Source organism: Castor canadensis, chromosome 5 (assembly GCF_047511655.1).
Source record: "Castor canadensis chromosome 5, mCasCan1.hap1v2, whole genome shotgun sequence".
NCBI classification, from domain to species: Eukaryota; Metazoa; Chordata; class Mammalia; order Rodentia; family Castoridae; genus Castor; species Castor canadensis.
Genome location: NC_133390.1, coordinates 112,363,517 through 112,389,073, shown reverse-complemented (window position 1 = coordinate 112,389,073; position 25,557 = coordinate 112,363,517). Strand labels below are relative to the sequence as shown.

At 39.5% G+C, this 25,557-nt stretch overlaps 1 protein-coding gene across 2 annotated transcripts in view; it reads left to right on the top strand.

The window, feature by feature from the left end:
* Positions 1 to 658: 658 nt before the first annotated feature.
* Kcnab1 (potassium voltage-gated channel subfamily A regulatory beta subunit 1) overlaps positions 659 to 25,557 on the top strand; it is a 388,256-nt gene continuing 363,357 nt past the window's right edge. Inside the window, exon 1 of one of the 2 annotated variants that reach the window (XM_074073924.1) lies at positions 659 to 970. In XM_074073924.1, the coding sequence (XP_073930025.1) occupies positions 696 to 970 (275 nt within the window). In that variant the 5' untranslated portion in view covers positions 659 to 695. Of the gene's footprint in view, positions 971 to 17,218; positions 17,626 to 25,557 lie in introns of those variants that run through there. The other variant, XM_074073925.1, reaches the window with a different exon arrangement.

The window sequence follows — 25,557 nt, the reverse complement described above, 5'->3', positions numbered from 1 at the left end:
GTGTCAGGCCCACCATTTTCCCATAAGGAATCAAAGAGCACTTGTTACATGTTTTGTGGTTTTCTGACATTCAAAGAGCCTTCTGCTTCCAAAGGAATATAAAAGATATTTAACATTTTATTTTAAGGCTGACCCTAAAGGAATAACCCTTCCCTTGCATTGATATTGTTAAACTTGTCTGAGGAAATTCACATTAAAGCATTCAAAACTCCAAGGGGAGTCTAATTAAGAAGGGCCAATGAATCTCCAGATATCACTTTTTATAACTCTTACATGATGAGCAAGCATAATTTACCAAACCTGAATGGGTTACCATTGTTGAATGATCCAGAGTTATCATTGTCTAAGGAAGCCATGTCCTAACTTTGCAGAGGAAACAGTGCCACAAAATTTCAGGATTATGAAGTTTCTGGGAGTTTTTTTGTTTTTTTTTCCAATTTTCCATGTTTCAAGATATCATAGGTCGTGTCTTTACTTCCTCCTCAGGAAACGTTAGAGACAGGTAGCCTTACACCAGGAACAGACTGGGCTCAGTTACAGCTCTGTGGCAGATAAGGTTAAGAGGGGGCAGGGCGCGGGGCGGGGGGGGGGACGGGCAGGGAGGAGGAGGGAATGAGAAACAGAAAAATCAATTCAAATTACTTTGATGACAGTGACTTGGAGACTTCACAGGAAGACCGACAGGAGCATTCAGGATGCTGGCAGCGCGGACAGGAGCAGCGGGGAGTCAGATTGCAGAAGAGAATAGCAAGTTAAGAAAGCAGTCTGGGTTTTCCATTGGGGGAAAAGACAAATCGCCCAAGAAAACCTCAGAAAATGTTAAGGACAGCAGCCTCAGCCCCTCAGGGCAAAGCCATCTCAGGGCGCGGCAGCTGGCTCTGCTGCGAGAAGTGGAGATGACCTGGTACCTGAAGCTCTGCGACCTGTCCAGTGAGCACACCACAGCCCAGGTCACCGGCATGCCGCACAGGTAAGCCCCTGTTGTGCGCTGCGGGAGAGGCCCTCTGCAAAAGGGATGCTTTGGTTTCTTTTCCTCTGCTGTGCTGTGAGGCTTGCAGCCCTGATTGTCCTACAGATGATGGGTACTTCAGAATCTGTGAGCACAAAGGACAGGAATGTGGTGCAACTGAAAATAAACTCAGGATTGTTGTTCAGAAAACACCCCTTGGAAAGAGGCAATGGAGAGCTGACACAAAGAAAGAACTAAAATTTTTTTCTCAAGTAAGCATCGGAGAAGTTCAAAGATTGTAGGAAATAATGAGAAAAACAGCAGTCTTCCCACATTTCCTTTTTGCCTTGAGAACTTGGGGGTGGGGAAGGACATGTGTTTTGCCTTTTTGAAAAGTGTATAGTGTGAACCTGTTGAATGAGGGCTCAGGCTAATGGAGTACAGAGTACAACACATGGGCCACCAATATGGGGTTCTGAACCTCAGATCGCAGACAGATAACATCAGGAGAAAAGGGCACTTTTAAAGAAGGTGTAAATGTAAGGCAGACCCCTACACACTTTCTTTCTGTTCTTTCCTCTGCCTCAGCTTCAAATACTGCAGAGGAAGAATTATTTCACAAAACCTAATAAGGCAAAATACACTCAGTATGTCTGGGGTCCTAAAATTTAAGGGTGATTTTTTCTGTAATTTCTACAAAACAAACAAACAAAAACTTATAGGAATTAAAGAAATCTTTGCAAGGACAAAATATTGTGAAAACAAAGTCTAGAATGGCTGTGTTTTGTTAAGTGGTGATAAAAATCCATTGGAAATAAAAAATAGTTTCAAAATCCAATCAAAATATGGGAAAAGCCTTTGTAGGGACCATGTGGTAGCACAGAAATTCTGCACATAGTTTACTTATCGAAGCATCAGGTTGACTTTGAGCTGATCTTATTTTTATTATTTCTGGTGTTAACAAAGCAATACAAGAGAACTGATGCATATAAGCTAAAAACTTGGTGGACAATACACTTCAACATGCCTCAACTTACTTTAGTTTTCCCCTTTGCACGGCAGTAATAAAATAGATATTTCCAAGAATAAGCCACTATTCAAAACTTAACTTTTAAAAAGTAGAACAAAATTAATCTGGAAATGTTCTGGGAAATACATTCAGTATTTGTGGCCATAGTGACTTGCATGAGGAGGCACTGGTATAAGATATTATGCCCACATTTGGGGGATAAGACCCCAGAAAGATAGTCTAATTTTAAAAATGGTTGAATGAACTTGTCAGGGTGGGAAATGATCTCCTTACATAGCTCTTATCTCCAATCACTATGCAACTCTCATGTCTATAAATCTTAAAGCTATTATTAAAGAGCCTCTGGGGAAAAAGTTAAGTGGCAAAGGAAAGCCTTGATAACGGTTTCCTTCCATGACATATTCCTTGACTTATTCAGACAAGAAACTTCTATTTAAGGCATGTAACACAGGACCACAAAATTTCTGCTCTATTATCTGACATTGAAATAACACTTATCAAGTCCAAGTGGACTATCACTGAAGATAATGAGGTTTAGTGAGAACTCTTTGGGGAAGACAAATCTTTGCTCTTTTCTGCTTTGCTTAAATAATAACAATTTGTCCTGAGGTCACAAAAGATTGTATAAAACTTGATTCGGAATTATGTCTTCCGTGGTAATCAGCAGAGCAATGCTATTCACCCCTGATTGACAATAGCCTTGTGTACCCTTGCTTACAGAGTGTGTTGAGCAGAGGTGAAGGTATCTATCTCACATCATTGAAAATGAAAACCATTCCATCCTCCTTTATTTTTACAACACGATTGTGTTCAGAAGGAAATCTACCATTATACAATGAAAAAAGTCTGCCATCATTTGCCTCACACTGATTTCTTGTCCATGTCGGAGCTGTCTGATGTCTGTGGTGTGGCTGCATCATACATGACAGCTCATTCCCTTGCACCCGGAAGGAGTGTAGTACAGGGCCAGAGTTCTGGAGTTCGAGGCAAGATATTGGCTTTTCCTCTTAGTTCCCATGGAAATGTAGACATGAGTTATTTATTTGTTGTTTCCAGTAACATGTTTTTCTGATTAGAAAAGTAGCATTCAAGCTCCGCAGAACATTTTGAAAGCAGAAAAATCTAAAGGAGAAAAACACAACCACTGTTAATGTTTTGGTAGGTTATCCTCAACATTTTGAGTTGGACTCATGGTATGTTTTCTATTTTGTACAATTTTTCACTGAATACCAGTCTATTTTGCTATTTCAAACCCATGTAAATTTTTCTAAGGACTGTGTGTGTGACAGTATTGTTACTTAGTCATTCTTCTTTCATTTACTATTTGATATTGTTACAAAATGGTACAATAAACATCTGTGTATCAGATTTTTAAAAACCGTGTCTCTATTTTCTTAGGCTTACTTTTCTACAAAAAGTAGAATTAGTGTGTGAATGTATTATATACACATATATACATACATAAGTATATATTTATTCATTCTTAATGTGTATTATCCAATTGCCTTCTGGAACTATTTGTTCTCATTGCAACTTCTACTGGCAATATCCAGAAGTGGTTATTTCATTACTGCGTTATTTCTCTATACTATGTAGTGTTTCTACACAATCTTTAGCATTTAGTTTTATAATTCAACCAATTATTAGATAAATTAATTATCTTTTTTGAGTCTCAATTTCTTTGCAAATGGGAACTAATTATACTGCAGTAAAATTTAAATGTGTTAATATACAAGTGATTTGAAAGAATAATGTGTTTTGTTTTCATACACTCTACAATAAGAATGGAGATATAACAAATATGCATTGTATATTTAAGGCTTATGAAGATAATTAAGAATGAGTGATTCTAAAACGTCTGACAAAAGGTGTATGTACCTTACCAGCCCCTGAGAGCTGAGCATCCTGTTGTACCCAATTAATATTTACAAGAGACGTTTGTCCATTCTTACTAAAGGCTTTTCAAGGATTCAGAGGATGACCATCCTCCTGGGGAAAGTGAGTTGGGGATAGAATGCAAAGAGCTTTTAAATAGTATCTTTATTAACATTCCAAACCATCGCCCACTAAACATATTAAATTGAAATTCCTGGGGTGCATTTAAACAAGTTAACATATGAGTGAAAATTTAGCTGTAGCTTTCTGATTCATTGTAATGAATGTTCCTTGTTATATAAGGCAGTAGTTATTGGGAGCCACATTTTCTTTGACAGTTTCAGTTTTTGTTTTTGCATAATTAATATTGGCTATATTGTTTTCATTGTTACCGCAATTACCACTCATAAAGGTAGAGTGAACTTGCATTGAGGTCCTACAAAAATTGTAGGCACAATTTTGGGAAACTAATTTTCTTCATCACCTTTTGGAATTTTTTTTTTTATTCATATGTGCATACAAGGCTTTGGTCATTTCTCCCCTCTGCCCCCACCCCCTCCTTTACCACCTACTCCACCCCCTTCCTCTCCCCCCCACCCCCTCAATACCCACCAGAAACTATTTTGACCTTGTTTCTAATTTTGTTGTAGAGAGAGTATAAACCATAATGGGAAGGAACAAGGGTTTTTGCTGGTTGAGATAAGGATAGCTATACAGGGAGTTGCCTCACATTAATTTCCTGTGTGTGTGTGTTACCTTCTAGGTTAGTTCTTTTTGATCTCACCTTTTCTCTAGTTCCTGGTCCCCTTTTCCTATTGGCCTCAGTTGCTTTTAAGGTATCTGCTTTAGTTTCTCTGTGTTAAGGGCAACAAATGCTAGCTAATTTTTTAGGTGTCTTACCTATCCCCACCCCTCCCTTGTGTGCTAAAGCTTTTATCATGTGCTCAAAGTCCAATCCCATTGTTCTGTTTGCCCTTGATCTAATGTCTGCATATGAGGGAGAACATATGATTTTTGGTCTGTTGGGCCAGGCTAACCTCACTCAGAATGATGTTCTCCAATTCCATCCATTTACAGCGAATGATAACATTTCATTGTTTTTTCATGGCTGCATAAAATTCCATTGTGTATAGATACCACATTTTCTTAATCCATTCGTCAGTGGTGGGGCATCTTGGCTGTTTCCATAACTTGGCTATTGTGAATAGTGCCGCAATAAACATGGATGTGCAGGTGCCTCTGGAGTAACCTGTGTCACAGTCTTTTGGGTATATCCCCAAGAGTGGTATTGCTGGATCAAATGGTAGATCAATGTTTAGATTTTTAAGAAGCCTCCAAATTTTTTTCCAGAGTGGTTGTACTAGTTTACACTCCCACCAACAGTGTAAGAGGGTTCCTTTTTCCCTGCATCCTCGCCAACACCTGTTGTTGGTGTTGTTAATGATGGCTATTCTAACAGGGGTGAGGTGGAATGTTAGTGTGGTTTTAATTTGCATTTCTTTTATTGCTAGAGATGGTGAGCATTTTTTCATGTGTTTTTTGGCCATTTGAATTTCTTCTTTTGAGAAAGTTCTGTTTAGTTCACTTGCCCATTTCTTTATTGGTTCATTAGTTTTGGGAGAATTTAGTTTTTTAAGTTCCCTATATATTCTGGTTATCAGTCCTTTGTCTGATATGTAGCTGGCAAATATTTTCTCCCACTCTGTGGGTGTTCTCTTCAGTTTAGAGACCATTTCTTTTGATGAACAGAAGCTTTTTAGTTTTATGAGGTCCCATTTATCTATGCTATCTCTTAGTTGCTGTGCTGCTGGGTTTCGTTGAGAAAGTTCTTACCTATACCTACTAACTCCAGAGTATTTCCTACTCTTTCCTGTATCAACTTTAGAGTTTGTGGTCTGATATTAAGATCCTTGATCCATTTTGAGTTAATCTTGGTATAAGGTGATATACATGGATCTAGTTTCAGTTTTTTGCAGACTGCTAACCAGTTTTCCCAGCAGTTTTTGTTGAAGAGGCTGCTATTTCTCCATCGTATATTTTTAGCTCCTTTGTCAAAGACAAGTTGGTTATAGTTGTGTGGCTTCATATCTGGGTCCTCTATTCTGTTCCACTGGTCTTCATGTCTGTTTTTGTGCCAGTACCATGCTGTTTTTATTGTTATTGCTTTGTAATATAGTTTGAAGTCAGGTATTGTGATACCTCCTGCATTGTTCTTTTGACTGAGTATTGCCTTGGCTATTCATGGCTTCCTGTGTTTCCATATAAATTTCACGGTAGATTTTTCGATCTCTTTAATGAATGTCATTGGAATTTTGATGGGAATTGCATTAAACATGTAGATTACTTTGGGGAGTATGGACATTTTTACTATGTTGATTCTACCAATCCATGAGCATGGGAGATCTCTCCACTTTCTATAGTCTTCCTCAATCTCTTTCTTCAGAAGTGTATAGTATAGTTTTCCTGGTAGAGGTCTTTCACATCTTTTGTTAGGTTTACACCTAGGTATTTGATTTTTTTTGAGGCTATTGTAAATGGAATTGTTTTCATACATTCTTTTTCAGTTTGCTCATTGTTAGTGTATAGAAATGCTAATGATTTTTCTATGTTGATTTTATATCCTGCTACCTTGCTATAGCTATTGATGATGTCTAGAAGCTTCTGAGTAGAGTTTTTTGGGTCTTTAAGGTATAGGATCATGTCCTCTGCAAATAGGGATATTTTGACAGTTTCTTTACCTATTTGTATTCCTTTTATTCCTTCTTCTTGCCTAATTGCTCTGGCTAGGAATTCCAGTACTATGTTGAATAGGAGTGGAGCTAGTGGGCATCCTTGTCTGGTTCCTGATTTTAGAGGGAATGGTTTCAGTTTTTCTCCATTAAGTATAATGCTGGCTGTAGGTTTGTCATATATAGCTTTTATAATGTTGAGGTACTTTCCTTCTATTCCTAGTTTTCTTAGAGCTTTCATCATGAAATGGTGTTGGATCTTATCAAAGTCTTTTTCTGCATCTATTGAGATAATCAAGTGGTTTTTGTCTTTGCTTCTGTTAATGTGGTTTACTACATTTATTGATTTTCATATGTTGAACCATCCCTGCATCCCTGGGATGAAGCCTACATGGTCATGGTGAATAATCTTTTTGATGTGTTGCTGAATTCGATTTGCCATTATTTTGTTGAGGATTTTTGTGTCAATGTTCATTAAGGAGATTGGCCTATAGTTCTCCTTTTTGGAGGTATCTTGGCCTGGTTTTGGGATAAGTATAATACTGGCTTCATAAAATGTGTTTGGCAGTTTTCCTTCCCTTTCTATTTTGTGGAACAGTTTAAGGAGGGTTGGTATCAGTTGTTCTTTAAAGGTCTGATAGAATTCAGCAGAGAATCCATCAGGTCCTGGACTTTTCTTTTTGGGGAGACTCTTGATTGCTGCTTCAATTTCATTTTGTGTTATAGGTCTATTCAGGTGATTAATTTCCTCTTGGTTCAGTTTTGGATGATCATATGTATCTACAAATCTGTCCATTTCTTTAAGATTTTCAAATTTATTTGAATATAGGTTCTCAAAGTAGTCTCTGATGATTTCCTGGACTTCCATGGTGTTTGTTGTTATCTCCCCTTTTGCATTCCTGATTCTACTAATTTGGGTTTTTTCTCACCTCATTTTAGTCAGGTTTGCCAGGGGTCTACCCATCTTGTTTAGTTTTTCAAAGAACCAACTTTTTGTTTCATTAATTCTTTCTATGGTTTTTTTGGTTTCTATTTCATTGACTTTAGCTCTTATTTTTATTATTTCTCTCCTTCTATTTGTTTTGGGATTTGCTTGTTCTTGTTTTTCTAGGAGTTTGAGATGTATCATTAGGTCATTGATTTGGGATCTTTCAGTCTTTTTAATATATGCCCTCATGGCTATAAACTTTCCTCTCAAGACTGCCTTAGCTGTGTCCCATAGGTTCCGGTAGGTTGTGTTTTCATTTTCATTGACTTCCAGGAACTTTTTAATTTCCTCTTTTATTTCATCGATGATCCATTCTTCATTAAGTAATGAGTTATTTATTTTCCAGCTGTTTGCATGTTTTTTGTCTTTACTTTTGTTGTTGAGTTCTACTTTTACTGCATTGTGATCAGATAGTATGCACGGTATAATTTCTATTTTCTTATATTTACTGAGACTTGCTTTGTGCCCTAGGATATGATCTATTTTGGAGAAGGTCCCATGGGCTGCTGAGAAGAATGTATATTGTGTAGAAATTGGATGAAATGTTCTGTAGACATCAACTAGGTCCATTTGATCTATTGTATGTTTTAGATCTAGGATTTCTTTATTGATTTTTTTCTTTATTAATTTTTTGGACAGCGAAGGTCTGTGTCTCGAGTGCTCTGTGAATTTTAGTATTTCTTCAGGCTTCTCTCCCACACATAGAGGCATCCGAATGATATCTTCCATTTTTGTGTGTTTCTTTTTTGGCATCTTCTAGTAGAGAATTCAATTCAGTTCAGAAGACGTGTTTGAATCAGTCTTTGGCCAAATATCTTTCATCTAAACTCTGAGAGGACACAAAGGCTGGATAACAACAGAAGCCCTGGCCTTTCCCATTTCAGCCTGTGGTTATCCTAGATGGTATGTGGTAACGTCCAGTCAGAGATTTGCTGTTGTATTGTGGGCTTTTGCTCTGTAGGAGAAGGAAACAGCATAGTTTTGAGAAGCACTCGACTACATTCTTCTGGACATGACTGTCGACAGGTTGCTTCATTCCCCTAACAGTCTCCCAGATACGTGAAATGTCATTGTGTGCCAATCTTCCAATTTTAGGGGAGAAATTCCAACTCTAAGTTGTGTGCATTTAAACTCACATTGTAACCTAATTTCAAAGAGAAACTTGCCAAATATTTCTTCAGGAAATTAAACTGGGCTCCCAACCAGACATGTGGCTCTTGTTTTCAATGCAGGGAGGGCTCCTGAATGCAGATTATAGGCAGGCTTTTCAAAATGAAGTCCACTGATTTTATTAAAGGTCACCCTAGCTGTTAAGTCCTGACACCTCAGTGACTTGACATGAGAAAGTAACTTTCTTCCTAATGCAAGTCTGGTCAGCTATGGGAAGGTCCATTCAAGGGTGAAAGTTCTGTCATCTTCACCTTTTGTTTTCTAAGCTGCCAATAGCTTAACATTGACATCAACTTGCAGATAAGAACAAGAGAGATAGAGGGTCCAATTTATGGGCTAGGCCTATAATTGGCATCTGTGGGCAGAAGTAATACTGACCAGACTTCAGCAAAATGACTACACTTAAAACTATAAAGAAGACTGAGAACTGTAGTCCAAATGTATGCTTAGAAAGAAAAAGAAATGGGCTAGCCAGTCTCTGTCCCTGAGCAGGGTTGGAGCAGAACAAAGATGGTGCTAATGTGACTTTGGCTATTTTCTATGACATTTTCAATGTTATTCCCCTCATTCAAAGCCCCATTTTCTGACCTGGCCTTTCCTAGCTACATGGGAAGTCAATCTCTTTTGGACTGTCTGCTGGGATCTCAACTTTCTTCTTTCACTGAGAATGCTGATGACACCTCAGAAAACTGTGGATGGTGATCTGATACCAGCCTGGCAACGACATGGGACACTGATGAAGTAAACAGTCTTCCTTACGTCAGTCTAGGAGCACTCAACTCTCATTCTGACTTACTGATCTAAGAATCTCATGTGGCTGAATGAGCCTCCCTGGCATATGTTTTCTTTCTCTTCTGTTTGCATTTGAGAGGGAGTCATTGCAGTGTACTGGGTCATCCCTTTCCATGGTAACAGCCACATTCTGTGGCGCCAGAGACCCAGGCTGGTATCTCACAAGGCAGGATCAAACACATGAAAACCAAGGCACTGGTCCAGAGCCAGGACAGCTCGCTGATCCAGTCTGTTATTAAATAAAATTTCATATCCTTAACTATGTTCTGACATTCCTTTTCTGAACCACTATCTCAATCACAATATATGCACATTTTTATGTGAAGTGGTGAAGAATTAGGGGAGTGGCTGGCTAAGAAACTTAGAGTTTGTGTTTAAGGGACCTTGTTTTATTATAAACACTCTCATTGGATATACTTCAGCTAAGAAAAATCAAAACACAAAGTGCATTTTGTAGCTTAATTTTGTTATTTAACTTGATCATAGCAATGAACATTAAGTATAAAGCAAGCTGTCCACAAAGGTTGTTGCATTATTTAATTACCTCAGGGAGGAAGGATGTGCTAGTCAACATAAACAGCTCCACAGTGGGATGTGTGAGGAAGACCATCTCTCTCTGTCTCCAAGCTTAGTAATTTGAATGATGTAACTATCCAAACACCAGTTGCTTGTTAAACAGAATATTAAATGCTTCAAAGTGTTTGCCATATTTTATGTTCCAGATGGTCATTTATCCAAAAGAAATGGCAAAGAAATATTAAGTGTAAGTGTGTTTAAAAAGTATTTTCAGTTAAGTGAATATCCAATGAAATTAACATTCAGAACTAGTTAAGAAAAAGAGGCAGGAGAATGTACTTCCACTCAAGGATACACTTTCATTACCACAGATATAACACTGAAATAACTTCTAGCAATGGAACTAAAAAATTAAACATAATTCACTCAAGAGGCTTGAATATCTGTCACATTTCAGTTCTAGGAAAACAGGGATTACTCTAGAAGGCCCTGAATAACAGTACAGCGTTTTCAGGAAAGTGGAGACTACAATAGCTTTGTTGGTTTGAGAATAGGAGTGTGAATGAAGTGCTCTACCAATGTGAGCTGTTCTTGCCTGGCAGGAGAGGAAGAGGAAGGAGAGTGTCAGGAAAAAATACACATGTGATGCATCATGTCACCCAGACATTTATCAGGAGGTGCAGGGAGTTGCAGGGAGTTGCAGGAATGCGAACAGTGAGGAGGCAGGTAGAATAAGGCATCTGAAAGAAGCTGTCTTCTGCGGCTAAGAACACTGCTGACCGTCCTAGCTAAGAACTTGGATAAATCGCCAACTTGGTATTAACTGGAGAGAGGTTTGTGAGGATAGGAGGATAACATTTCTAAATGTGGAAAATTAGGCCTCACGCCTCTAACACCGACACAGAATGAAGTATTTTATCCAAGTGATTTTTCCCAATATCTGCAACTTTCTAATGTAACTATCAAGACTCTATTTTAACTTTTAAAGCTAAAGAAACAACCAAAAACCTCAGTTTATTTTAATAAATGTCAACTATTGTGTTATGTTAAAAATGTCCTCAGGAACTGTTAAGGAATTTAGAACAATTTGCCTTGAAAATCAAAGGACTCACTTGCTACTTGATTTTTAAATTTCAGCTTCTGCATTATTTATCCATTATTTTTTATGTAGTCTCACCTTGTTGATTCTGAAAACTCTTTTCAGCTAATTTTCCATCCTTACTCAGGTGAAGAATAGGAATCAAGAACTCAGGCTTGCTCAGATTATGACCAAGAAAGACCATTTGGTTTATGGATTGAGATATTCTCCCAGGAGGTATGAATTCTGGGCTTTGTGGTATCTTTGTTCATTTGTTGATTCTTGGTTGTGTTCTTTTCAGCAAGGTTGCTAAAAGGTAACCTCTAAAAAATTCAGTTGTTGCAGGGGTGATGTTTTATTGACTGTGTTTTGTTGATATAACATCCACATATTCAACAGCAGTCTCATCACAGGCAGCTAGACCCCAACATAGCTCTAGCAAAGGTGAGAAAAGGATGGCGGTGACAAGAGGAGCAGTCCCTTCTGGATGGCTCTAGTGGGACACAGGCCGATGTCTCATGGTATCACTTGCAGAGCACCAGTGAGCAAACACATGAAAAACAGCAGGAGGACAAAGTTGTTATAAATAATCCAGTAGGAAAATATGCTCTAAACTGTGGCTTGGCATCCCTATTCAAATGCACTTGGAGAGCCCCAGTACTGTTTCAGTCCAGCTGTGAGAACACAGTCCCATCCTAGTAGCTCCACCAGCTACTACGATCTCAATTCCAGATTGATATCACTTTTAAATGACTAAAATAAGTCATGAATCCAGGATACAGTGTTCAACAAGTCACTTCTTCAGCCAAGAAAAATTTAACACTAGACTATAAATATCTTTAATATATTCCGAGAATAATAGCAATCTCTACCTGGTATCTTAGGTAACTAGCTAATAATTCATGGAATCCAAGTCTTGCCAGTAAACATAGGAAGAACCTCACTTCTGTCAAATGTCTAGCCCAAGTGCTTTTTAATACTAACAGAACATGAAACCTAGAAGAATCTTAGAGATTAAACCTAAGTTTAAGCCAATAGAAAAGCTCGGGGGACAGACAGGTCAAGACCTACTGAAGGTCACACAGTTATTCATGAAGTCTGAGCAGATATGGATGAAGTCTACCCACCACCCATAGTTGTGTGAACTTCTCTTTTTTACTTCCAAATATCCTAGGGCCTCCTGTGTACCACAGCAAATTGTGGCAAGAGTATGTTTCCCATCAGCTGGCCTTTTGGTGCCTTCCCACACTTTACTGACCTTAAAAATTCTGAAAAGAATACAGTAATTACCATTCCTGAGATACAGAAAGACAGTAAGAAAGACTCTCATGCCCCATCCACTACTCAGAGGCATTTCTTACAGTTCTTAATTTGTATTTGCAACCAAAGGGACTAATCGTTCCTTTATTAAATATGATTTCTACCTTCCATCTTCAGACCAGGACCTTTTATGACACTGGGAAACTTTTAGAACTTTATGAAAGAAATTTCTATTTTAAAGATATTAGCTTTCTTATCTCTCTCTCCTCTCCTGAGCCAGGCTCCATATTTGGGAGTAGAGGGGAGGACAGCAGAGAAAGAAAGGGATGTAGGGAAGAGATTCATATCTGTGTTGCATAAACTGCTCCCCAAAGTGACCTCTGAATCTTCCTTAGGAGAAACTCTTGCTGCCTCTCCCAGCAGGTGTCACCAGCTGAGAGGAACCATACTCAGAGCTCACACAGTTGGATTTGACCAGTGGCTGTTGTGAGCAATGGAAACATGATCCAAATTCACTGGAGAATGTGAAGTTTCTCCTTAACTACATCCTACTGCATGTGCCATTCCTGGCTTTTCAGCTTTTCTTTACAAACCCTTATTTTTTCCTGGTGAGAATGAAACAAGATTGTGTTGAGGAAAGGTAGGTGTTGGAATTTACAACTAAACTAACCAAACCATTGATATCTATGAAATATTGATTATGCATGCTAACAACATTGGCTGGTGCAATAAGCATGCTGACTGTTATAGAAGTTACAAGCTTGTGTCAGGTGCAGTCCTCCCATCAAATTGCTCATAGTCTAGACGGGGAGTTAAGATGTGTACTTGTAGGATAAGTTATCTAATTACCAAAAGACTGTGACACAGGTCACTCCAGAGGCACCTGCACACCCATGTTTATTGCAGCACTATTCACAATAGCCAAGTTACGGAAACAGCCAAGATGCCCCACCACGGACGAATGGATTAAGAAAATGTGGTATCTATACACAATTGAATTTTATACAGCCATGAAAAAGAACGAAATGTTATCATTCGCTGGTAAATGGATGGAATTGGAGAACATCATTCTGAGTGAGGTTAGCCTGGCCCGAAAGACCAAAAATCGTATGTTCTCCCTCATATGTGGACATTAGATCAAGGGCAAACACAACAATGGGATTGGACTTTGAGCACATGATAAAAGCAAGAGCACACAAGGGAGGGGTGAGGATAAGTAAGACACCTAAAAAACTAGCTAGCATTTGTTGCCCTTAACGCAGAGAAACTAAAGCAGATACCTTAAAAGCAACTGAGGCCAATAGGAAAAGGAGACCAGGAACTAGAGAACAGGTGAGATCAAAAAGAATTAACCTAGAAAGTAACACCCACGCACAGGAAATTAATGTGAGTCAATGCCCTGTATAGCTATCCTTATCTCAACCAGCAAAAGCCCTTGTTCCTTCCTATTATTGCTTATACTCTCTCTACAACAAAATTAGAAATAAGGGCAAAATAGTTTCTGTTGGGTATTGAGGGGGTTGGGGGAGAGAGAGAGGGTGGAGTGGGTGGTAAAGGAGGGGGTGGGGACAGAGGGGAGAAATGATCCAAGCCTTGTATGCACATATGAATAATAAAATTTAAAAAATAAATAAATAAAAAATAAAAATACTTCCCCCCCCCCAAAAAAAGTTATCTAATTACCTCAGATAGTATATTATAACTCTGTGTTTCCCAAAGTAGTTATAGTGTCACTGGTGGACAAGAGATGAATTTAGTCAGCACACAGATAGGGCACTAAATAACTTTGATTCACATCATAGAGATTGTATATTCCTGTTTCTGCTTTTTTGGATCTTCTGATTACCTAACAGAAAGAAGTACCAGATTTGTGCTAAATGATCTCAAACACACCTCTCTAACACCTTTTGATCTTCTCAATAAAAAACAAAAGACGTAGAACTCTGCTTCAGAGTTTCTAAACAACAGTGTCCAGATACAAATTATTAACGTTATTTTAATTGCATTTTTGTAGACTACATTCTACTGTATTATATTATGATGATAATGATGTAATTGTTTCTTAAATGCCTTAGGCTATTATAACGAATTACCATAGACAGGATAGCCTGAGCAACACACACTTCTCACAGTTCTGAAGGTTGGCAATCTTGAATCAGGGTGCCAACAGGGTCATTTTCTTGAGATGATGTCTTACTTATGTATAGACTTCTGTCTTCTTGCTGTATCCTCACAGGTGAAAAGAGAGTGAGATTCTTCAGGTTTCTTTTACAAAGGCACTAACCCATCCCAACAATGAGGGTTCCACCCTTATGAGCTAATCACCTCCCCCAAAGCCCCACTTCTAATATCATCCCATTGGGGGTTAAGATTTTGACATAAACTCTGGAGTCCATAACACTAAATAAATTCATTTAGGTAAAAAAGCCAATGTAATTTCAATTAGTAAATAATAGCATAGGATACACAAAAAAGCAAAAACTGTAAGAGGTGAGTAAATGTTTGTGAATCAGTTTAGAAGTGTCAAGCAAGTGTTTTTTATTTGAATTGCAAGTGAAATTTCAAAGAATGATTATCTCCTAGGGGCTGGGTGATCTGGGAAGAATTCCTAGTGGAGGTGAGCTTTAAGGGAGTACCTGAATGTGGGGGCTGGAGAAGAAGCTTTGTGATCCAAGTGTGGGTCTGAGGGAGGTCATGGAAACCTGTTGGACTGAATGAATACCTAATTCCTTTCCAGGAGTCATGGTTGAGGAGGCTCACAGCTGGAATCACAAAGCAGAAAGAACTTAAATGAGAAGTCTCTTTGCTTTTTTTCTAGATAATTGTTAATTTACACATAGTTATCAGGAAGAATAGAGAGATCCCATTTGCACTTCACTAATTTTCCCTAAATGATGGTATGGTGCACAACTGCAGTTCAATAGCAAAACCAGGAAGGTGATCATGAAACAAGACACTGCTCTTGTTCAGATTTCAGCAAAACAGCATGTATGTGTGTGTGTGCGTGTGTACGTGTGTGTGCGTGTGTGTCCATGTGTGTACATATGTGCTTTTAGTTCTGTGTAATTTTATCACATGTTCCCACTACATCAAGACACTTAACATCTGCACTTTTATAGCTGCAACCACCTTCTTCCCTTGATCTCTTTCCTAACACACAGCAGCCACTAATTTGTTACTATTTGCTATAATTTAGTCAATTCAAGAATTCATAAAAATGGAGTCATACTGTATGTAACCACTAGGCTTTGACTTTCTTTTTTACTCATCCAAAGTTCCTTGTTATCCATCCAGGTTGTGTTTTTCAATAGTTCATTCTTTTTTCTTCATTGCTGAATACTATTCCCTGGTATGGATATGTTGTAGTTTACCAATTTGCCAATTGCAGACAATCTGTGTTGCTTCCACCTGTGGGCTACTATGGTAAAGAGTCTATGAACATTTGTGTGCCGGTTTTTGTGTAAAAACAACTTTTGCTTTCCCTGGAACATATATCCAAGACTGCAATTGCTGTGTCATATGGTAAGTTTGAAATGTTCACTTTATAAGAAACAACCATACTTTTCTGGAGTGACTGAACCATTTCACATTCCCACCAATTTGTGAGTGATCCAGTTTCTCCAATTCTTTGCCAAAATCTCTGAATGTGGTGTTATCACCACTTTTTTTCTTACTTTGACAAAGGATTTCACCCATGTATCCCAGGCTGGCCTGGGAACTCATGATTATCCTGCCTCCACTGAGTGCTGTGATTACAGGAATGTGCCATCACATCCCATATTACCACCAATTTTTATTTTAGCCACACTGATAGACATGTGGTGATATCTCCTTGTGGATTTAATTTCCATTTTCTTGCTGGCTAATGATTTTTCATGTGCTTATTTGCCATCTGTATATCCTTGAGTGAAGTAGCTGTTGGCATATTTTGTCTATTTGCTAATGATGCCATTTATATTTTCATTGTTGGCCTTTGAGACTTCTTTTTGTGTTCTAGATGTAAGTCCTTTATGGGATATGTGGTTTGCAAATATTTTCACCCAGTCTGTAACTTGTTTTTTATCCTCTTCAGAAGGCTTTCCTAGATCCAAAGTTTTCAGTGTTGACACAATCCAATTTATTAATTTTTCTTGCTATGGATTGTGCTTTGGGTGTCAAGTTGAAGAATTCTTCACTTAGACCTAGTTTGTATGGATTTTCTCCTATTTTTACAGACAAGTTTTATAGTTTTACATTTTACTTTTAAGTTCATGATATATTTTGAGTTAATCTTTAGGTAAATATGAGGTTTAAGTCAAGGAATCATTTCTCTTACTTATTTTTTGTGTTTTGTTTTTTTTTGTGTGTAAATGTCCAATGGCTCCAGCAAATCCTATGTTGAAATCACTATCCCTGCTCTTGGACTTTTTTTCAAAAACCACTTGTCCATGTTTGGGTGAGCCTTTCGATCTTTTATACCCACTTTATGGGTTTGTTCTATCATTTGACAGCACCACCTAAAAAAGAAAAGAGTTAAAGGACTCTTCTCCAAATTAATCATGCCACTGGTATAAGAATTATTTGATGGTGCAACATTTCATAATGTAGAGAGTCCTCATTGCACACTTGTGAGTCATCTGCAAGACCCTGTGGTCTTTATGAAAACAGATTTGGCCCACATCCTGCCAAAATATTTCCTTTGACCTAAATAGAAAGGCATGGGAAAGAGTGCCCATATTTTTCCCCAGGGTCAATACACACTTACGTTCGACACTGAGACCTTTAAAGAGATAAGAAAAGCCATTGGCCTCCATCAGGCTCCTTTTTGGCCAGGTCTGTGACCGTGTCTGCCAAGGGAGTTAGGAGCCTGCTCCCATAGGAAAATAATAAATGAGCACTAAAGAAAAGAAGCTGATCCCTGTTAGGGACACACCAAAGCTAGGCAGCCCAAGGTAATCGCAGCTAGTTTTAAAGCTAAGTGCTGTGAAGTCAGCATTGCCTCCTGGGTTTTTGAAACATGCATCTGTATAAACCTGCCTGTGCAGATATCCCCAGCCCCAAGCTGGGTGTGCCCAAACCCAGTGACTTGGCTCTAAAATGTAGGCGGCACCTAGCCGTGACCAAGACTCAGCCTCAGGGAGTCTACTGGCCTGTTAGGCCCAGTGCATCTGCGGAGTGGAAATGTTTGGAGAAGTTTTTATGCATGCATGGAATTTCACTGCAGGAAACCACCAAGGCACGGACCGGCATGGCATACAGGTACTGTAGATTGGAATGCTATCCAACCAGGCACTGCACTCGAGGTAAAGGTTGTTGTTATTAAAATAATGATTGAAATAGGAAAAGGAAACATTATAAAGAAAAGAAAAATAAATGTCATGAGTCTGTTTCTAGGGCTACCTTATGTTTTTGAGCTATAAATTATCCTTCCATTTGCTCAAAGGGTTACACAGAAGACAGTCCAGCTCACCTGCAGAAGGTCCTAACCGTGTGCTGCCAGTAGAAATATCTTTGGCTCTGAGTGGGTGGGTGATTTCACAGGTCAGAAGGAAGAATGGGAACTCCATTCATCTCAAGGCAATTTATTAAGTTGAGTAGAATTTTTTCTTCTGCTGCCTGGGCTTCCAAACTGTTATTTTCATCTAAACCTGAACCCTGTGGGCTGTGAGAATGGCTAATGAAGTAGTTTACATTCTTCTTGAAATGGCAGCACTTTTTATCAGTGTAGTCCAAGATAAATTGCTGGTTGTATACTACCTTCCAATACTAATATTCATTCTGTGAAAGATTAACAAAAGGGATAACTTTTTACCTGGTATGGGGTTGTATGTGTGAGCATTGTAAGTTGCCCTCACATGGGAGGTATCATTCTTTTTCAGAGCAATTATTGTTCTATCTGATAAGACTGTGCTTAGCTAAGTCACTCAGAAACATTTGTCAAGGGCGTCCCCACCAGCACCTGGAAGCTAAGTAAAACCACTTAGGAGGACAAGGGTATTGAAAGCAGACAAGGCCATGTGGCATTTGTAAAGAATGGCTGTCCTGGCTAAGTGAAAAGCTCTACTTCACAGAATGAGATTGGTGTCCACAAACAAGGTGCCCCCAACAACTTCATTTTCCGTAATTTAAAAGTCTATTTTAGTATAGTAGCTACTGCTCTAATTTATCAGCTAATGTTATTAATAAAGTAATTTGCAAGGACTTGGCTTCTCTCTGGAGAGCAAAGTATTTTACACAGACTGTAATAAAGGGCTCGTGCAGAAGAACAATGGACACTTGTAGGTTCACAGGGAGCCTAGGAGAGCCCCCACCCCCCTATACTTCAGAAGTTAGTGGAGGTCAACAAGGACCTCCCCAGGTGTCCCAGAGACTCAGTCACCCACTGGGCTGGAGGAGGAGCTGCCTCTGCTCTCCTCACCAACTTGTTTCAGTGTACAGCAGGCCTGTAATTTTCCCTTGGCCTCTGCACATTCCCTCAGCTCTCTCTGACCCTCGGGGGTGGTGGTGAGGGTGATGTGTGAATGTAGATCAGGTCCGGGGAGGAGGCACTGCTTTATTTTAACATCACATTCTGTTTCCACGTCTTCATCATAGGAGGGGGCTATCACCATGCTCTCTTTCACAAGCCTTCAGAGGGCCTGCCCCTCCCTCCAAAAGCACTTCCCCATCTTATGCTCTTGCCCGTGCTGAGACAAATATGTTCTAGAATGGTGCTTTTCTTTTTTTTTCTTTTTTACTGATTGATTACTTTATTGATTACTTACACATCAGGGTCTATAAAGAGACTTGGATAAAAAGGTGGACCAAGGTATTTGACTTTGAAAGGATGGCTACCCAAGAATAAGAATGGATCTGTGACAGGGAAGCTCAGCTAAGACAGACTTCTGTGGTACCACTATATTACCAGTCATCTCCTGATACCTGTTTTCTATGTACTTGATGGATGTAATGGGAAGGGGAGGGTTTACTTATCCCAAGGATGCAATGAGAAGGATGGGACCCAGTAACAGAGATTAAAAAAAATTCCTCTGCATCGATGCTATGCCAACCATGGAAGCATGTAGGCAAAACCCGAGAAAGCAAATCAGGGACAGCCAGCAGCCTAGTGGTACCTGAGCCCAGGGGAAATTTGCACAATAGAATGGTGCTTTTCAAAGAGTTATGACACAGAGGAACACTCTCTTCAAACAAGTGAGAGCAAAGTGGCCTCAGTTAAAGATGGGGCCTGGAGCCCACCTGTTTGAGGGGCTTCAGTCTTTTCCTGGTTTGAGAGCAGGTCTGAGGCACCCTTCATAGTGCTTTGGTGAGCGAGGCTCTGTGACCTTGGGGATACTTCCTGGAGGCAGGCTCTTAGACAAGCTCTTATGCAGCCAGATAACCCTCTAGTAAGAAAAGAGACCTTGGGGAATGTTCATAAGTCAGAGTTTGAGGTGAGAAAAATATAGTTAAACTGATTACCAGCCCCACAAAATAGCCAAGGCTTTGAATTCTGATGACCCTCCTGTGCTCTGACTCACCTCCCTGATTCTTTCCTCCATTGCTCCCTCCCCAAATTTCTTCATGGTGCTTTATTTATTTTTCTTTCAGGATATTTATTAATTACCTTATTTAAGACATTCTCCCTTAAGCATTTGGGAGGGGTTTTGGGGGAAGGACCAAGGTTCTCTTGGTTCCTCCTCATCTTGGCTTTTGACTTTGATTTCTTAAAAACAAAGTTGAGAGTGTTGACTTTCATGTTCTTCTCATTCTGACTTTTTCCTCCAGGAAAAGGGAAAATTGTGGAGAAGATCATGATTATGTTAAGAAACCTTTCTATTTTCTTCTTTTTGAAGGATATTGTTTTGTGTGTTGTGGAAATAAATGAACTTTGGGGTGAAATAGGTCAGAATTCAAATCCCAGGTTGGCAATTTTAAGACTGTCACATTGATCCAACCATGACAAACCAAGGCAGAGCACACAGTGGACACTCACTAAATGTATGTTCTCTTCCCACTTGTTCAGTAGCATCTATCCATTGGTCTAAAGTGTATGGAAGATGAAAGCCTCTCAGCTGAAATACATAAATTAAGAAGAGATTATTCCCAGGAGAGAATGACAGGATAAAACAGTCTGCCATAACTCATAAGCTCTGTAGGTCTCCATGCTGAGCCTCAGAGTGCCACAGACTGGGAGAAACAAGTCAGCTGTTTCCTGTCCTTATTTGGTCAAATGCCATTGCTGCATTCAGCCCAGTATAAGCTGTCTGGGCCTCTGGGTCATCTGGGAGTGAGCATCGTGTTGTGTTTCCATGGAGACTTGGTCTTACTTCTTAACTCAGGTTGACTAAGAAAGGGAAAAAACTCAGTAAATGTGCAAACACATGTATTACCTGAAAAGAAAGCAGAGGAAATTGCTTGAGTGTGGTGTTACATGTGTCAAGTTGGTGCATAGATCCTTCTATTGGCTTAGAATTCTCACCAAAGTTATAAAATGCATTCATTAATGACTATAAAATCATCATCGAGAGGATCTTTTAGTCATTGCTAAGAGTTACTTTAGACATTTAGTTATTTTAGTCATTAATATATTACCTAAATAATATGTATATTAAGATATAAAATACATTATGTTGTATTATTAATGTGTTAAAATTTACTTATTTCAGAGTTAATTGTCTCTATTGCATAGCATTGAACTCTAAGTCAGACAGTAAACACACCTGGGTCAAGGATAAAATACACTGAGGGGTACTTTTATGAAAAACAAAGCACAGAACATATGCTGAGTTAGGATGCAACAAATATCTGGCTTTGAAGCAATTATTAGCATTGGCAGAAGAACTCAAACAAGGTGTAAAATGCAGTTCCAATCCAGGGGTCAGCATGTTTTTCCTGTAAAAACTAAAGTAAAAATGTTGTAGACTTGAGAACCACATTTGCCTTTGTCACAACTACTGAGCTCTGCTGTTGTAGGGTGAAAGTGACCACTGACGATCTGCAAATGAGTGGATGTGGTCATATTCCAATGTAACTATTTCTTACTGAAATTTGAGTGTAATATAATTTTTGCATAGCACATATCCTATTCTTTTATTTCCTCCCAAATCATTAGAAAATATAACAACCATTCTGATTTGTGGCCCCTCCAAAAACAGGCTGATCATTGGGCAGCATTTCCTGATCTGGGTCTAGAAGACAAGCTGTCGGTTACATGGGTTATATGTATTCATTTGTCTTCAAACCTCCTTGTTTCCAGAGCTATTTAAGGAGCCCTGATGCATATAATTCAGGAAAATAAAAGTAAATTTAAAAGATGAAGAAAAATGAGGCCAAAGATGACAAAAAGAGCAGGGAAGACAGAGCAGGGAGAGGGAAGGCACACCGCCAGGCCCCTGTGTTTGCAAGAGCCCGGCCTGGATTTGACCTGCGCTTTCCAGAAACTGAACTGTGAAGAGGACAAGGAGGCTTTATAGGCCTTGGGGTCCTCAGGTAGAGATGAGTCTGTTGCTAGCAATGGCTCGGTCTTCTGATCAGGACACAGAAGGTGATTCCTCCTATGGTCTTCCTTGTATAATGGGTAACGTCCTCAACAATATCCTTACTGCAAACACAGGTGTGAGTTTCCTGAGGTCATTTTCCATGGAGCTCCTAATATTGCTAGGTGGTGTCACATCAAGGAGTAAGTCAGCAAAGGCCAGGGGGTGGATCCTGGAAGAAATAGTGTGGGTTTAAAGGAAACCACATTGGTCAATTTGGGATTTTTTTATGTGTTCAAAATTCTAAATTCTTTCTCTCGCTGCCTCTTTCTACTTCTCTCTCAATAATGGCAGGGGCTTATCTGGGTCCGTGAACTGAAACAATTGTTTTTCAAAAACAAAATAAAAAGCTGTGCTATTTGCCAACCCAGGATAAATTTCCTATAGCCTTGAGTGGGGGAGAGGACAAAAAAGAAGAAAGGGAGAGGCGGGGGAAATCCTGGGATTGTTGATATGGGACAGACCTCTGAGATAATCTGCTCCAGTTTCTGGTCTTGCAGCTGAAGGAAATTGAGGCTCAGCAATGTTGGGTAACTAGTCTCAAGTTGCATTTCCAGTCAACAACAAAGCTGAGACTAGAACCAGACTTGGGTCACAGTCCAACTCCTTCTCTGCACTGTATTTATTTTCAGCTCCCCAACCTGCATCTTGGCTCATTCCAACACACACACACATGCATGCACACACTGACTCTTGGAGATGCTGTGGATCCAGTCACATGTACCATCCTGCTCTGTCTACCTTTCTACACTCTCTTCTTGTGGCACTGCTCAGCACCCTGCTTAACCCCTGCTGCTCTGCACACAGAATTTCCACCCCTGACCCACTGAGTCTCTTCCTACCTAGAATATTCATATCCAGTCCCCTTGCCTGGGCAAACCCAGCCCTTAGGCTCTCTCTTGTCTCACTGCACAGACCACTGTCTGCTCTGTAGAGATAGTTGGTTATGTGTGTGTGTTTGTGTGTTATTTATCATCAAAATTATGCAGTCACTACTATAATGCTGAGGATAGGACTTACAATAGTTTGTAATCCTGCAATACCTTTGCATTTTGAAGGTCCTCGATATGCCTGTGTTGTTAAATTGGAGTGCTTCCAGTTAGAAGTTGGGGAGCAAAACAAAGACTCCAAGAGCAAGTAGAAACTTTGTTTCCCTAATGCCAGTGCTCCAGCCACCAATTTTCTCCTATGTCTTAGGAGGTGAGGTTGTATTACTTAGCCTTGCTGAGTTCAGCTTCCTCATCTGGAAAATGGACCTAATTCAACTTACACCACAATGGTATTATAAGAATGACATGACGTCGGGTATGTGAAAATGCTTGTCTGGATGGGGGCATGAATTCCCCTCCTCTAACTTCCTTCTTAACAAATCCTGGGAATCAATCACACAGTTGACTTTAGAGTTTGAAGGGAAAGTGTGATCTGTTTAAAGAAGTCAGAGGGACAGAAAATAAACGTCTACACCCTGCATATTGCACAGTTCTGAGCTCATCACTGGCTTTTCTTCATTTGCTTTTACAAATTCCTTGTTTCCCCTATTGGAAAAGAGCCTTAGGATCCATCCAGAATAGTGTTTTTTCTTTTCATCTCACACATGAGCTCCTGTTTCATCAAAGGGGCTTCATAAAAGGTTGGACTAAAATGCTGGTAAAATGAAGATATCTTTTACCAGCTCTGTTTCCAGTGCCTCTTATAATGTGTCTAGTATAAAAATACTTGAGACAGGATGAAATGCAAAGGGACAAATGCCGGCTTGCAACACCTCTCCTACCAGCTTACCCTGGTGTCTGAGAATTTCCTTAGACTGAAGTAAGTTTTCCCAGGAAACCACAATGATCTAAGCTTCCAGAATGACAGACCAAGAAGGAAACAAACAGAGACCACACTTGGCCTTGCTTGTCTCTCCTTCCCTCATTATCTGATCCTCTGCTTGGCTTCCTTATCTAGTGAATGAAAGTAGCAAACCCTTCCTTGCAGGATGAAACTACTACACTAAGGGATATATAGTAGGCACCAGCAAAGACGAGTCCCTGTGGTTTTCATAACATTGCAGGGTTGATGTAACATTGGAAATTAAACATTATTTTTGTGCTGAAATTGAACTTACTCTTGTCACCTCACCATTCTTTTCACCATGTGTTCCTGTAGCCCGCTTTTTTCATGGAGTTCTTGGTACACTCAGACCTACTCAAAAAGTAGCCATGGCCATGACTGTGAAAACCAATGGCCTAGAAAAAAATGCCACCCATGCAGGGAATTATGTTAAAACATGCCTACAGCACTTATTTTAGAGTGGCCTAATTTTGGTCAGTCACAGGGCCTGTGCTAATTTTCCCAAACCTGTGTCTCTCCTGCTTCCGCATTTCTGGAGGACTGTAGATGACACCCAGATGGATGTGGCTCAGCACCTGTGTGATTACTTGAAACCTGAGGAGGCCCTCCGTTAGCCTAAGGGGCCTCTTCACAACAGCGGACTGTTTATTTGCTGGTGAGTGGAGCAGAATTCTTCACTGTAAAATAAGAGCATTTGACAGTGTCAGCCTGGACAGAAAATGCCTTAGAATTTAATCTTGAGTGCTGCTTGAAACATTATTTGGGGACTGAAATTCCATCTGTTTTAAAATTTCCAAGTTCATTTTCCAAGTGCTTTTTTTAGGTAGCATCATGAAAACATTGGAAATGCAGAGTGTGAGAACTCCTGGTTACATGAACTCTCTTTTCTCCTATAGAAGTTGTTCATTTTAAAACAAGAGGTGTTTGGAAACCTGATTTTCCTAACCAAGGAGCAACAATAGGCCAAGTTTGTTTTTATCCAAGAGAACTTCCTGAATTTCCCTGCAGTTCTGGTGAGTGCCACTAGGGTGCGCCATTTCATAAAGAAACGGAAGCTGTTCAATTCCCTGAACCTCAGCCAGCAGATGTTATCCAGACAGTCCTAGGTCTGAACTTAAATCTACAGAGTTCCCCCTCATTATAACAGGAAATTTTTCCATAGTTAAAAAAATGTGACATTGTAGCTGGCATTTTCCTGGGGTTCTGAAAATCCCTGATTCTATAGGAGCCATGTTATTGTACCGTAACCCAGTTACTGTTTATAGAGCAAATTTTCTCTGCCCAGAAGCTTCTTCAAACAGTGGATTCTGAACCACACTGCAGATCTCTTGCACATGGAGAAAGGAAAAGCAGACCTTTCATCTGGTCTTCCTTCAGAGAATGTTTTTTGTGTCTTTGCCCCATCTCCAGTCAGTTTAAAAAAAACAAACAAGCAAAAACCAAATATTTGAAAATAAACTTAAGGAAAAGTAGCAAGAATAACACAGAGTAACCCTCTCAGCTCTTTATCCTTTACTGCTAGCATAGTCACCCCATTTGTTTAACCTTTGCTCACACTTTCACAAGCTCGTTCCTGCACCCACTTCGCCATTAGTTTTTTCCAAGTCTTCTGAGAGTGAGTTGCACACGTCGTGACTCAACACCTCCTAGAAAGAAGGGTGTTCCTGTATGTCTTCCAGTATAATTGCCAACCTCAGAACATGTACACTAAATCCGTCATTTATCCCACCATGTATAATCTAACGTTATCAGCCAACACAGTGCCTTTTGTGACATTGTTTACATGCTGTGTTTTCTTGTCATGTTGTCAGGTCTTCAACCTGGAACTGTCCAGGCAGAATTA